This window comes from Numenius arquata, chromosome 8 (genome assembly GCF_964106895.1).
Source record: "Numenius arquata chromosome 8, bNumArq3.hap1.1, whole genome shotgun sequence".
NCBI lineage: Eukaryota > Metazoa > Chordata > Aves > Charadriiformes > Scolopacidae > Numenius > Numenius arquata.
In genome coordinates, this window is record NC_133583.1 from 59,172,520 (window position 1) to 59,187,838 (window position 15,319).

Below are 15,319 nucleotides of genomic sequence, written 5' to 3' on the forward strand. Positions count from 1 at the left end.
CGCCGAAGCCCTGCCCTAAGCGTGGGTACCTGACGTGCTCACCGCAGGTACTGCTCCATCACCAGATTGTTGGTTTGGTTTGGTTTTTTTTTTTATTAAAACAATCTAAATGGAATAATCCTATCGCTGTGATAATCATGACCGATGTGTCATTAAGTAATTCTGTTTATTATCGGGTTAGACCGCTTCATGGCGAACTGCTTTGAAAGGTCAGATAATTGCGTTCAGCGGTGTGGAAAGGCTTATTATCGGTCCGTCCTGGGAAGGATGGGAAAGGAGTTTGCAAATGCTGTTTGCAAATGGGAGATTAGGGTCTCAGGGGAACAATCATCCCTTTCGGCTGTTTTGATGCTTTGGTTTAATTTAATTTCTTTTCTGCAGGTGTGGTAATGAGATAAGGGGAAGCTTTTTTACAAGGTTGTTGAACTCTGATATGTTCTTACTGCCAACTGAAGATTTTGGAATACAGATTTATTTCATTTAACAACAAAATACGACAAATAGGGACTGGCGCTTTCTCCCCTACTGCAAGGGGAAGGAAAACTTAAGGGTGTCTTTGCTGGCTGAGCCGGGTGCAGCTCCCTTGTCGGCCAGACCCCTTCATTTAGGGCATCCGAGAACCTCAGTCCTGGGATGCAAAATTTGCATGAGAACTAATCTTCCTTCCTAGAAAACGCTACCACCCTCTTGGCTCCCCGTGATTAGAAAGAGGGAAATATTGTGGTGGAAGAATTGTGAGTGTTCATTTAAAACCAGGGATTTATATAATGGATTTATTTTTTTAGTTCGAAAAGGTACGTTCCCCTTAAGCCATGCTCACAGCAAGGAATGGAAAAAGTACCTGTTAATTTTGATAAAATAAGGTTGTAGATAGCTAGAGGAAATATTGAAAATATATTTACTTAGTATTTCTCACTGTCTCTGAGCCGATCTCCTGCGCTGTACCGTAAACATCAGGCAGAGAAGAGTATGTTGTCCCAAGGAGATGGAGTTAGGGGATCACCACGGCGTGTAGTCGTTAGGAAATTAATGTCCTTTCAGCCATAAATACTTAAAATCCAAAAGACTTCCTAGTGGTTTCCTCGAATTTTTTCCAGAAAAAGCAAAGAATAGAAAATGGGCATGCAATGAAACGTTTAAAAAAAAAGCTGAGGTGGGCATTGTCACTTCATTTTTAATAAGCCCCAGTGGGCCTGCAAGCTGCAAGCTTTTATTCTTATGAGACCAAGCCCCCGTGAACGGCAAACCCCAGAGCTCGGCCTGCAAGTAGCTCTTTTCTCGGTACGGCCGTGGCTTCGTACCTCACCCACACAACATGGAGGTGGTGGCCTTAAAAAGCCTGAGCCAGTTTGCTGCCCCACAGCCTGTCAAAATGTCATTAACTCTGTTAATTACTGCGTGGCGGCAATTCATGAGGGTTTCACAATAACACAGGGGCCAGAATTGGGAAGTTTTAAGAATCCGGTTGGTGGGATTCGTGCTGGAAATTGCAGAAAAGTTGAAACCGAGGATTAATTTCTTCCCTGCTCGGCAAACAAACCGGTCTGAGGTATTTCAGGGCTATAATCCTTCGGATTTCTGTGGGAAACCTTTACTTTCAAGCCCAATCCTAGACACCTTGTGTTGGCTCTGAGACATACCTATTTCCTTGACAAAGTAACCTTTTTCTCTAGATTATCCAGAAGAACTGTCCCCCTCTGCTCAGCATCTTGAGTAGAGGCAAGAGAAAGCTTCAGAGCAAAGTTTGCATTTAACCCTCAGAAAGGTGGCTGCTATTAACTCTGTTCTTTGAAAGTATTGAATTAATAGGACATTTAAAAGAGTAGGACTTGTATTTGAAATTTGCTTGAAAAAAACCCCAACAACAATTGATTTTCCTAATGTATCAGCTGTTTTCTACATAATTAGCCAAGATCAAAACGATGGTATGAAGGGAACATATTGGATATTGGAACATATTTGGATATTAGGAAAAAGTTCTTTACCATGAGGGTGGTGGAACACTGGAACAGGTTGCCCAGGGAGGTGGTTGAGGCCCCTTCCGTTGAGATATTCAAGGTGAAGCTCGACAAGGCCCTGGGCAACCTGGTCTAGTTGGGGGTGTCCCTGCTGACTGCGGGAAGGTCAGACTAGATGACCTTTGGAGGTCCCTTCCGGCCTGGACCAATCTATGAATCTATGAACAGGCAGAGTATTTAATTGCATCTTTCTGTATAGGTTGTGGCCGATACCAACATCAGTGCCATCGCTACCCAGCTGGAGAGCATGTCTGCGGGGTGCAACCTCAACTCTTCTGCTGAGCATCCTTCTGAAGATCCCGAGTAAGTTTGTAGTGAGTCTGCGTGACCGAGGTGGATTCCTACGCCCCATGCAAGGGAAAAGCCCAGGGTGGGGAAGGAGGTCTCTCCCATTGCCTTCCTCTCTAATTTTCCATCACCTTTAAAATGAAAACTGTGACCTTCTCCAAGCTGATTATGGATTCGTGGCCATCTTCACCTGCTGACAGAAATTGCTTGGGTAAATAAGCACAAAATGTGTTTCCAAGCACTAGTTCTGGACATTCCTCAAAAAACACTTCTTTCTTTTCTGATGCCCTATGCCCTTGTCTGTGGGCTTCGTTGCCTGAAAGGAGTTATGATCGTAGCAATTTGAAATAATTTGTTGTCGCCAGACTAAGGCCGGAGGCTTAAAAAGCCTGGTATGAGAGGCAAATATTTCAAAACACATCCCAGAACTTTCTTAGTCTTTTAAATCTTTTTAGCTTTACAATCTGAAAAAGTCTGATTAAAAAATTGTCTACTTACAGCATTTTTTTATGGTGATGGAAGTTAGAGATCTAGCCTTCCCATGGCCATGCATCATTCTCCATCGTGTACTTTTTAGGGCAGCTCATAGCATCCCAGTTCTAATTTTGAAATTCATTTCGTCTTCATTTTCGTTCATTAGCTTCATTATGTTCTTCATTTTCATTCTTTGATTCATTCTGTTTATCTTAAGAGGCTGAGATGCAAGTTGCTGCCCTACCTCAGGGCTTTTTGAGTATAAAAGCTAAGCTTTTTGTGCTGCATTCTTTAGTCTTACAATGTGAGATACTGCTTTTATTGCTGCTCTCAAAGGAAAATTGCTTACTTCACAAAAGGATTTGTATTCTCTTTTCATATCAAAATAGTAAGGAAATTTGAATGTGAAAATATGAAGTGGAATTAGGTAGGTGTATGAATTCGTTCTGTCCTAGAGAATTGGCTAGATATTGGTCATCATTGGCTACACCCTTATATAGGTGGAAGATGCTGAACAGCTTTTGTCCACAATAATTCTTCCTAAATACGTAGAAATGACTTTTTCAAATTTGAGATGGAGATAGATATAGAGATATAGATAGATAGATAGATATGAGTGGTCTAAATTCCACCAAAAATCTTCCTTTGCTCAATGCCGACAGCAAAAGCCCCTGGAGAGAGTTCAGGCTGTGAGTGAGGGGCGCTCGGAACCCAGCCTGGGGTTCCAAGGCGCAAGGTTGTAGGTCAAATACAGGCTGTTAGAAAACAGCCCAAAGAGCCTGCAGTAGAGCCGAGGCCGTAAACACAAGTCTATTAGACTCGTTCCTCCGAAGTCATAAAGTAAAATGCTGTAAGAAGATTGTTGCAGTTGCCACTTAATGCAGACAAAAGGCACCAGCTTGGCCAGTAAGAAAGCAAACTCTCCTTTAGCTACGTGCAGCGACTGCAGATGAAGGGAATCTCACTTCTGCATCACAGCTGAGTGCTTTTGTTGAGCTCTTATTAAAAATAAGTATTTTCAAAGTGAGGAGCTGAAGTAGATGGAGCAGCGTTTGGACTCCGGGGCTGCACAGCAGCGTATTTTAGCGCCAGGACAAGAGTCATGGTTTGTGACTGCGTGAAAAACTTCTTGATAGATAAATCTCTCTGTAAGCGTTCCTTCTGCATAAAGTCCCCAGAGACAGACGTTGCTATTCTAAGTGATATTTATTGTGTTTTCAGAGCACCTCAACCTAAGATTATTACTTTGGAGAAAGGCTCTGATGGACTGGGATTTAGTATTGTAGGGGGGTATGGAAGTCCCCATGGAGACCTGCCCATTTATGTCAAGACTATATTTGCCAAGGTATCTTTTTTGTTTGTTCGTTTTCTCCCTTTTCCCGTAATATCTTTAAAAATAAACCTAAGATTTGGCTTGGATTATATATTATGTAGTAGAAAGCAAAATGTACTGTCTAAGTACATTGATGTGAGTAAGTGGACCCAGAACTCTCAGCCGGCTTCTCCGTTTATATTTCATATTACTGATGGCTGAAACAAGATACTTTATCTCAGCAAAACTGCTCTGTGTACTTGGGAAACTTGTTTTTTATGTATTAAAATATTTATAAGGCAGTTTTCCATCTGTAAATCTCAGAGAGCCTTCCAGGAGGTCTGGAGGCATCACTTTTCCCACTGTACGGGAGAGGAGGCGGTTGCAGAGATGCAGTGTCTTTGTGGCGGAGCTTCAGCTGCCAAACCAGCAACGAGCTCCTGTGTCCCCTCAGCGAGAAAATCATCCCCTGATGGTCCCCTCAGCGAGAAAAAACACCGAAAGGCGAAAAGGCCATACCCTGTGGCTTGATAATGAATTGGCTTATGCATCAGTTCTGGCTTTACTTATTGTCCCTTGCTTCCAGCTTCTCTCTCACACCTCTCCCCGAGTGCTCCTCTCCCACTCGCTGCCTCATCCCGTCTCTGACCCCAACCTGGAGTCTCAGGGGAGGACCTGGGGGTCCCAGCGGTGACTCCGGCCACTGGGGCTGAGGAGGAAACATAGCACAGCCCCGTCTCAAGGCAAACAGCCCCAGGATGGCCACTGGTGCAGAGGGAGAAGTGCTCCTTTGCTAGAAATGTGCTCAGGGCGGGCCAGCAAGATACCTCAGGCATGGACACATGAAGGGAGATCTAGAAATGGGGGGGAGAAAAGGAAAACAATGGGAATTAGGGATACTTTCCATAAAGTAACTTCAAAGTCAGTCACACGGTTGCTTCTGGCAGGGTAGATAACATAATTAAGAAAACTTCATCTTAAGGTGGAGTAGAAGTCATGTCCCCTCTGCTTCTGCAATTCTGGGGCTCAAACCACAAATATCTGGTTTTTTTTACAATTTTCAGTAATTAACATGGGAAGATATCGTGTCTTTAAACTGATGCTTGGATTTACAAGTTTCTAGATGTGGGCACAGCTGAAAAGCCCTAAATTGAAGCTAGAATACACTGGTGGGGCCATGGAGCAGAAGTGGACACCGTGAGCTGACCTCTGGGCAGGGCAGGGCTCAGGATTGAGACAAAAGAGCTGGACTGGGGCCTCTGGAGGAGAACAGCCATTTCTGAAGCTCTGTGGGAGCTTCTCAGGACCTTCCATGGAGCCCAGCTCCACCTGGGGCTTGGGGCTCTTCTGCATGAGCTCTGCGTCCCTCTCCCTCCCCACATTTTAACCTGTTTCCCGGCGCTGGGTGTGGGGTACAATTAAATGCTGCTTTAACAAGCCTCTGCGTAATCAGAAAAGCCAGAACCAGTCTTTACACTGACGTTTTTTCAGGGACAAGCCAATTCTTCTCTTCCCAGGGGTTCCCCGAGCCCTGCAGCGTTGGGGAAGCAGGGTGAGCGATGGCCAAGGGTTTGAAGCACCCGGGGAGAAGTCACCACTGCCATTTCCCACGTTCCCCACCCAGTTACGGTGGGATTCCCCCATGCTGCATCCCTCCTCATTCCATCCCATCGGCATTGTGGGGGTGGTGAGAGCCTGGCCCAGGTTGCCCAGAGAAGCTGTGGCTGCCCCATCCCTGGAGGGGTTCAAGGCCAGGTTGGAGGGGGCTTGGAGCAACCTGGTCTGGTGGGAGGTGTCCCTGCCCAGGGCAGGAGATGGGACTGGATGGTCTTTAAGGTCCCTTCCAAACCGAACTGTTCCACGATTCTATGATTCCGAGGGGCGGGAGGGCTCCCTGCCGCCAGCCGCTAACGAAGCGCTTTGCCGTTTGCAGGGAGCAGCTGCGGACGACGGCCGACTGAAGCGCGGCGACCAGATTTTAGCCGTGAACGGGGAAGCGTTGGAAGGCGTCACTCACGAGCAAGCTGTAGCCATTCTGAAGCGCCAGAAAGGAACTGTCACATTAATGGTGTTATCATGAAACCTTCATTGCGCTTGCGGAGATAAATGCAATTATTTTAGAACATCGGTAGAGCTATAATAACACTATCCAGCCCTGAGCAGGATGTAAAGCAAACCCTGGCAAAAATGACTCGGTGTTCACCCCGTTGCCAGGAAGGGTAGTGCCCGTCTCGAGCTTCATTTAGCCTTCCACATTCATCAGCCGTTCTCCCCGCCCTCCCCTCCTCCTGGTGGCTTTTTGAGGTTTCTCTGGACACGTTTAATTAAGAAACTTCAAAGAACAACATCCATTTTTACTTTATTTATACATCGGTTTATCCCCACTACTCCGAACCCCCGTTACAACTGCTGAACCTGGAATCAGTTCGCACACAAAAGAGAATTTAGATCATCAACCGATCTCATCTGATGAGCAGAAATAAATGCCGAGTGACTTGTCATCTCACTCATGATTTACTTATGCTAATTGTCCTTTCAAGTATGCCAGAAAACATTAGCAATGTAATTAAATTACCACTGTTCCAAATGATGAAATATCAAATTCTCCTCTGGGAAATTATTTGTGCTCGGCACAGTAAGTCTGATAGTCAAATGTGAACTTCTCATGTTTATCTCTTTGGGTAGGTCTATGGAAGTTAGTCAGAGGTAATTACTGTGATGTGTCAATTTGCAGCCTTTAGCATGAAAAATAAACTAGGGGAGAGGGAAATTTATCTTTTTGGGCTTTTAAAATGTTTGAGCCTTTTCAGATATTTAGGCAGCATGAACAGCAACGACGTATCTCGTTCTGTTCTAATTATATTTTTAAAGAAGAAGAAATGCGCCGATATCTGCCAGGCGTGTCGCACACAAAGGCGGTTGTTGTCGTGCCAAGTTGCAGCGTAATTGTCCATCCTGAAACTTTAATGAAGACAAAAGTTTGCCTCGGCAATGCGATCCCGTAATTCCAGTAATGACGGCGAGCGGCCCCTCTGCACGTTGCCTTTGAGGCGAGATGAAGTTAATCCAAACCAGCCAAAAAAACCCTTTTGCGTTTCCAAGAGTCACCCCGGGATCGGATCGTGCGGGAAGAGGCTTTCACGGATCACAGAGGATGCTTCTCTCCCGGGGCTGCTGGAGTTCAATTTTGGATAATAGCAAATAATACCGGGTAGGGGTGAGATGATCGCTGCAGAAGACTTCTCGAGGCAGTTTAAGATGATGTCCCCCCGGGGCTGGCTACCGTGGGCTTCCAGGACGGAGCGTGGGCTTCCTCAGCCCCCTCTGACGAGGCAAACAGCCCGGTCAAAGCAACCGACTATTTTGGGGGTTTAAGCAAAGCCAGGAGAGAGCCTGCTGAAGCCCATCCCAGGCGAGAACGTGCTGAAGCTCCGCCAGGAGCCTTCCCAAGGCCTGTCCCGCTCTGCCTGGTGGAGGTGGGATGCGGGAACATTCAGCAGCTAAAAATTAGCAACTTGGTTACGTGTCGCAGCCATTCCTGCAGTGATTACACGGCTGTAGCCTGGGTGATTTAGCAAATGAATTTGGCAGGCAGATTAATGGCAGTGCAGGCCATTGTGGTTTCATCTTCCCATCCGGAGGAGCAATAGGGTTTTAGAGGAAGCGGCCCAGTCTGATCTGGACTATTTGGTATAATTTATAATGATGATGTACCTGGGAGAAATGAAAGGGGGGTGGGTGTCGGAATTGGCTGCTCATTTTATGTGAAAAATGCCTGGAATGAAATGGAAAGAAGATTCAAAATCTGCGATGTGATAACCGAGTAGCACAGGGTCGGTGATAAAATCACTGCATTCCGTGTGGTTTAGGGTGGGTATTCCCCCATTTTCCTTAAAAAAACAGGTACTGACTCGAGATGAACGGCGCTGAGACAAGCCAGCTGTGAGTAGCTCTCATTGAATCGGTTTTCTTTATTTCGTTGGAAAGTTTTCTTTAAATTTAGATAATCACAAAGTGCATTTAGCCTGCTGGAACGGTTAGCGGGTGTTCCCATCGTAGTGCCTGGGAGAGACTTCACCTTTTCAGTGGGTTCCCGCTGTAGGATTTGACTTGCCAAGTGAAGCGTTAGAGGAACCTTGATTGTAGACGCACAGAGATACGGCCAGATGTAGCAAATCGGAGAGTTTTTAACAAACTGCCTTTGGTTGCAGAAGTACCCGAGGTATGAGGAAATTAAGGGCAGGGAGGTGAAACGCAAAGAGGTACCCTCAAAAATATTATATGGAATTTATCAACAAAATGTAACGATTCCTCTGATTTCGGTTTTATAACCGTTGCGTTCCTACTTTAAGATGTCGCCACGTTTAATCTCTGAAGTTTCACACGGCTGTTTATCAGCCTGTTGTGCACATACTGTTCATATACATAAATGAATAGAATTTATGGGCTGAGATATTTTGCACTTCTCATCGCTCAGAATGAGAGAGAACATTTTCTGCTTCTTGTAATTTGCACTTTGTCTGTTGAATATATTACAGCCAAAAATTACACTGCAACTAATTGATAGACCAGTGACCATGCGGGGAAGCGTGTGCTGTGTGTACAGGACCAAGTCAGATAATTAAATTTGCATTACGCTTGTCTGGGTCGAGGTGTTCTGGTTTGTTTAAAACTTTATTTCTTGTGTAAGGGAAAAAAAGCAATTAAACCTCCTGATTGTATGTTTACGTATATCGGTAAAATGAGACATTTTATGACTTCAAAGATTCTAAATAAAGCTCGATTACAAAAGTAGTTTTGCGGTTATTTATTTTTTAAGTCTCCGTTGCAATGTACTGTGTGAGGTGTCTGTTTGCTCTTCCAAGGAGGGCTCGTGATGGTCCTGCTCGGGCAGCAGGAGCGGCGGTCGCTGCAGGAGTGGTAGAAGGCTGTGGTGACATTTGGCTGTGGTGACAGCCGGCAGAGGTTCTGTGCCCAGGTAGTGGGGCTGCTCCCAAGCGAGATGGCCACAGGGAGCCCTCCCGTCCACATCTGCCTCCCTCAGGAAGGTGCCCATCCGGATGGCTCGAGCCTGGTAAGTAGATCTCAATCAGGGGGACACCGACAGAAACAGCTCAGTGAGAAACCAAGCATCTGGTGCACAAACAGAAAAACTGAGGGAGAGAAAAAAGGGGATGAAGACGAAGGCACTGAGTGACCAGTATTGTACCAGGAGTAATCAACATCAGCACGAAGCCTGCTTGCAGGAGGAGCATCCATGCTGTAGGCATCTCACAACCCTTTGGAGGTGCCACTCATCACCGTTTTGACTCATATGCACCAGTGGGAAGGGTTCTCCTGCCTTGGTTTGAGGACTCAGCTGTCAGAACCTGTTCTTTTTGAAGGGCCATGTGGTGTTTGCAGTCCCTCCATCAGCTTCCTCACCTGGAGAGACCTGGAATAACCTTCAGTTTGTGGTGACACCATCAAGGACATCCTTGACGTCCCCAGGGCTGTCTGCAAAGAAAAGGACCAGTCAACGCCAACGTTTTCACTTCTTCCAGAGGCTGGGATTGAGGTACTGTTAAGTTCTTGTGTCCTCCCCACCACGTGGGCTCGCCGGGGGACAACATCTGTCCAGGCACCATCCCCGCTGCTGAGCACTGAGCTTCAGGAGCGCCCGGACGGTGGTGGGGCAGCGAGGTGGACCTTGGCGATGGAGGGTGGGATGGTGTGGAGAGCAGGTCAGCCCGGAGGGATGCGGGGACTCTTGTCACCGTGTGCTACTGCATCGGGAATCGCCGTAGTGCCTCTAAATTCCCTGTAATTAATCAAACGGCGATTACCACCCTGGAAGTATGACATGGCGAGAGCTTGTTGAGGTAATATGATTATGCCGAGATGGAGCAGTTAATGTACCTTCACCTGAAAGAACTGGAATGAATTAATTTAACGTTACACATGTATAAAACATTAGTTTTTACAGTTGTGCTGAGCATTGATATATAATTCCATTACCATCTCTCTCCACGGTTTCACACTCCTACATCCGTAATGTCACTGTATTTACATTCTGCTTAAACGCCGTCACGGCCGTTGTTTTCCCTTTCAGCAGCGATGGACGTTTTGGTCTCTAACACGCACACTCCTGGGATAACCCGGACCTTTTCGGGTGGCAACAACTCAGACATCCATGTCCTGCAGCATCCCCAACGGAAGAGGAACGAGGAGGGCTTTGATGTTGCCTCCAGCCTTGTCCCGGCGGGTTCCGAGATCTCCGCTGCTGTGGGATTGAGGCAGAATTTATTCCCGATTCCCCCACGAAACGGAAAATCGGCAGTGGCAGCATGGAAAGCTCTTCGTTGCCGATGGCGCAGCCCCTGCTGCGGGTGCTCTCCTTCCAACTGCTCGGGTAAAATTAAAAATCGCATCCTAATGGAAGCGATTGTACCAATTAAACCCCCGTTCACACCAGATCTTCTACTGTGCTCCCCTCCAGGATGCCCGGGGCAGGGTCCGGACCTGCTGAGCTCCGATTTTCCTTCCCACCACATCCCAGGAAATGGGTTTTCTCTCCAGAAATGACACGACGCTGCGGTCGCTTTTACCAACCCGCCAGCGAGCGGCCACCAGGAGAAGGTAAACCAGACCAGAAGAGGTCCTCGAAGGGCTCATTTGTCCTGAAGAAAATGCACTTTTGGGGGAGGGTTACTCCTTTGCATTTTGAATGAGAACAGTCTCTTCTCCGGTAAAGCCCTTTCTTGGCTTTTTTTTTTTTTTTTGAATTTTCTTCTTTTTTAACACTTTGGTGTGCAGGTGTGACGGGACATCTGTTGAAAGGAAATGTAAGTGTGGAAGGTGGGTTTCTCCTGGGGCTCCGGGAGCGTGTTTGCTGCAGGTTCTGGTTTATTTGTGTGCAGCGGAAGAGGCTGCAAATAATTTCCCCTAAACGGCAATACGCTGCCCTGATTTGAGCACCGGAGATGGTGTTTTGCAGAACGGCCCTGCCAAAAATCACTTCTCAGCAGGGACATGGTGTGCTCCAAGCTGTGTTTGGGCTGGAAGAAGCCCCTGTTATGGGTGACCTTCTCGTTGGCGTTGCCAGAGGTCCCTGCCCCGGTTTCTCTGCAGGATTTCTGCTTGAGGGGGCCTAAGGAGAGAGGGGGAGGGACTCCTTATCAGGGAACGTAGCGATAGGATGAGGGGTAATGGCTTTAAACTGAAAGAGGGGAGATGGAGATGAGATGTGGGGAAGAACTTCTTTGCTGTGAGGGTGGTGAGAGCCTGGCCCAGGTTGCCCAGAGAAGCTGTGGCTGCCCCATCCCTGGAGGGGTTCAAGGCCAGGTTGGATGGGGCTTGGAGCAGCCTGGTCTGGTGGGAGGTGTCCCTGCCCAGGGCAGGGGGTGGCACTGGGTGGGCTTTAAGGTCCCTTCCAACTCAAACCATTCTGTGATTCTGTGACTGGGGGAAGCAGCTAAAACTGGACAAATTATTATTATGTGGGCAAACATTTTATAATATTGCTGTTGTTTAAATCGGGGAGTGGGGTAGCAAACGGGGACGGTTGCTGTCTACGTTGGTGTTGCCCTGTGCAGGGTAAAGCGTGAGCAGTTCCTGGCCGTGGGGTGTTTAATCCACCCCCCCCCCGTCCCAGATTTTCCCTGCACAGGTCGCACGTGCCGGGGGTATGTGGTCCTGGCTCTTCGGGTGATGCCTGGGTCTCGGTGGCACGTTGGCAGCTGGTCCTCATCTCCTCCACGGCTGGAGCCCACCCTGCCAGGGTTCTGAAATCCACTCTCACCTCGCAGACCTGGGGCTTTTTCTTCATTTCTCACATTCCTCTCATCTTTCCCAAGATGGGACTATAAACTCTTACAGGGAAATATCTGCCCTCGGAAACATCATAGTCCCTGTGAGTATTTTCAGATATTAAGAAATCACTTTGTACTTTTGTTACCCTTCTTCTCATCCCGCCCAGCAGCGTATCCGGGAGGCAGCGCGTTCCCAAGCTCCTTGCGCAGGGCTGCCATCGGCTGACGGATGTCACCAGCGCTGGACCAGGGGATGTCACCAGCCCTGGACCAGGGCGGGGACCTGGAGCGTCCTCACCGAGCAGCCACAGCCACCAGCCGGGGAAAGCCAGGCAGGCTCCAGCCCCAGCGGCTGCGCTGACTCCGGGCGCTGCGCTCCCACGGCTTTTTCTGCTGAAATGGCACTAGATGGAGCAATTGACAAAATATTGTATTTCTGCTGCCTTCAGCCCGGGCCTGGTGGCCCTGTCGGAGGGGCTGTCCCAAGGGATGCTCCGAGGATGTTCCATCTTCTCAGCCCAGACTGGGAAAGCTAAATTCCCAAAGCGCTGAGCTGGCTTTTTCCCCTGCAAAGAGGTGGGTGCTGTGAAAAGGAGACACCTGGGTACTACGAGAGAGAGAGATTTCTAGGAAATGAAATCCCAGCCCTGTGATAACTCTCCTCTGTCCCTGGTGAAGGAGGGGCTGAGCGGTGCCTCCGCACCGTGCCGTGGGGACGGGATGGGGTGCCGGGGGGGTGAACTCAGCCCAGCGGACCCCAAAGCAGAGATGCTGTGGTTGCTCATGTGGCAGCTCATTCCCCTGCAGCAAGTAACTCTGCCTTTGCCACTGAGACGTTTGTCTCTTCTAAGAATATTGGATTCTGCTGATAGTCACTGAGCTGGCACCATTCAAGCCGCTGATGGGGCGGTTTCGGGGTGATAAACCGAGAGGTGCTGATTTTCTCCGCCACCCGCCTGGGCGAGACCGGGGAGAGGAAAGGGAAAGGAGAATTTACTGTGTTTCACACCCTGTGCTCTCACTCGGACCTGAGGAAGCTGCTGGTCGTCGTTTCTGCCTCTCCCCTGGTGCTAAACCTCAAGGGGCTCGTCCCAGCACCCAGTTGTCACCCCGTGCAGATGTCAAAGGATCCGAGCCAAGGCACGTCCCCAGCGCCTGGGAACGGTCGGATGTTTAATTAACCGCGGAGGCTGCGTTCAGCAGTTGCATGGGGCTCTGCGTGCACATGGGGCTGGAGATGCTCTGCTCCCTCCTGGTGCTTTCAACGCGGCCACAGCCCTGTTTTGGGGGCCGATGGATGTTTCTTGCCCTGCTCTCCCCGTTCCCGTCCCCCCCGGAGGGAGCAGGGTCCCCCCCTGTGCCGTGAGGATATTTACAGCACAAGCAATGAGTTAGCCTTGAACAAAAGCCAAGTGACACTTTTGAAGTAGCCTGGACAACACTAGTGAATTACTGCAATTATTCCATCCCCTTTTCTGCACTATACGATGTTCTCAGGCCGATGCCGTGGAACCGTCTGCAGCCCCTGTACCTCGTTTTGCCGTTATTTTCCCCGTGGGGGGGGCCCCCCCTCACACGAGACCCGTGCTGGTTTTACCACCCCCTCCCCAGCCGTGGCACCGAGCACAAGGCAGCCTTTTGTCCGGGGCTGCCGGATCACAGGGACCGCGCTTTTCGCCACGGACCCGGCGCTTTCATTCCTCGCATTTCTTACAGCTGATGTCAGGACGGCGCGGGGGCGGCCGCGGGGGCCCTCCTGCTCCAGGGTGGGGGGCACAGCTTGGCCACATCTCCATGTGTTCCCCCCCCCCCCGCTAAAATTTCTGGGTATTGCCTTCCAGCCCTGGTGCCCCCGGGGAGGCATCACTCCCGAGAGGTGGGAGGAACGACTTGGGATCATCTGGTTTTCGGCAGGGGTGGGGGGGAAGCCGCCGGCTGTTTCCTTTGTGTGTCGTCTCTGGCGTGGGCATCGACACCAAACCAGGCGCAGAAGGTGCTGGCCGGGGCCAGAGGGTCTCACGTGGCTCTGGCCGGGTCCAGGGCACAGCTCGGGGCAAAGCAGGGGCCGAGTGTTCATCTGGTTGCTTCGAAATCAGTTTTTGTCATGGAGCTGGAGCCTGCCAGGTGCGGATGAGGTCTCCAGGCATGGGGCATGGATCATGGATCATAGACTGGTTTAGGTTGGAAGGGACCTTTAGAGGTTGTCTAGTCCAACCCCCTGCCATGGGCAGGGACATCTTCAACTCAATCAGGTTGCTCAGAGCCCCGTCCAACCTGACTTGGGGTGTTTCCAGGCATCCAGTGTCCCCTTCTCCTCAGGATGGACCTTGGATGGAGTTGGCTGTTGTTCCTCTGGCATCTCCCCTTTGGCACTGCCATCCCCCCTTTCCCATCCCCGTCCTGCCACTGAAGCACTCCGTGTCCAGCATAGTGCTCGGGCAATCCCCGCATCCCGGGGGACATCCGACAGGCTCACGTGGGTCAGGGGACAATACCTGTGTGGCAGAGGGCTTTCTCTGGAGGCTATTAGTAAATTAGGGAGAAAAAACAGAGAATCGCTGGAAATTCATCCCTTTTTCAGCCCCAGTATGAACGTTGAGGGCCACGCAGAGCGACGTGGTTCCCCATGACCATGGAGATGCTTCGGATGAGACCATCGGAGTCCCTGCTCCCCTCCTTGCAGCAAAAGAAGGGGACACGCTAGAAATGGCCATAAGGAGAGTGGAAAAATCACGTTCAGCTGAGTTTCTCGTCATCCTTTCCCTTCATAGCTACTCAGCTCCTAGATGGGGAGCCCATGATGATCATTAGATTAATTTCTTTCCTTGCTGTGACTTAATTGGCTCCACTTGCATTGTGCAGCGCTCGCACTGGGGATGTATTTTTGCTTGCCTATATTTAGCTTGATCTCTACCATGATATCGAAATATATAAGTTACAGCTGGCTCTTGGCACCGAGATCCCACAGGAGATTTTTCTGTCGGTTCTGTGCCACCCGGTGCTTGGACAGCCTCATGCTGGGCACTGGGAGATGCCGAGGGCAGCCTCGAACCCTCTGCGGTCCCTCGGGGTCCACATGAGCGGAGGAGCTGCTCCGGGGGCCGGGGGGAGTCACCCCGTGGGAGCTGCTCCTCCCTGGGGAGGTGGTTTGAGGGGAAAAGAGGAAATAGGAGACAGAGGAATGAAAATAAACATTCTGCGGATGTAGTTAACCAGCCTGGGCTGCAGGGACGGGAACGCTGGGGAAAGGGGGATGCGGAGGGAGGCGGAGGGAAGGCAGCAAAGTCTGTGCTTCCTCGCTGCAGGGCTGCAGCCCCCAAAATAACGTGCCCTGTCCCCAAATCGCACAACGGTGAGCTCAATACCCCCCGGGATCCCGCAGGCAGGGGGAGGCGGGCGCTTCCCAAAGCCACCCTGATCCTCACCAGACAATCTCC

The 15,319-nt window shown here is 49.6% G+C and overlaps 1 protein-coding gene across 1 annotated transcript in view; it reads left to right on the plus strand.

Moving 5' to 3' along the window:
• The window catches only part of PATJ (PATJ crumbs cell polarity complex component), a 148,593-nt gene extending 142,421 nt beyond the window's left edge, over positions 1-6,172 (plus strand). The window contains exons 42-44 of the mRNA XM_074152513.1: positions 2,218-2,321; positions 4,002-4,125; positions 6,026-6,172. Of these exons, the coding sequence (XP_074008614.1) occupies positions 2,218-2,321; positions 4,002-4,125; positions 6,026-6,172 (375 nt within the window). The remainder of the gene's footprint in view (positions 1-2,217; positions 2,322-4,001; positions 4,126-6,025) is intronic.
• The last annotated feature ends 9,147 nt before the right edge of the window (positions 6,173-15,319 follow it).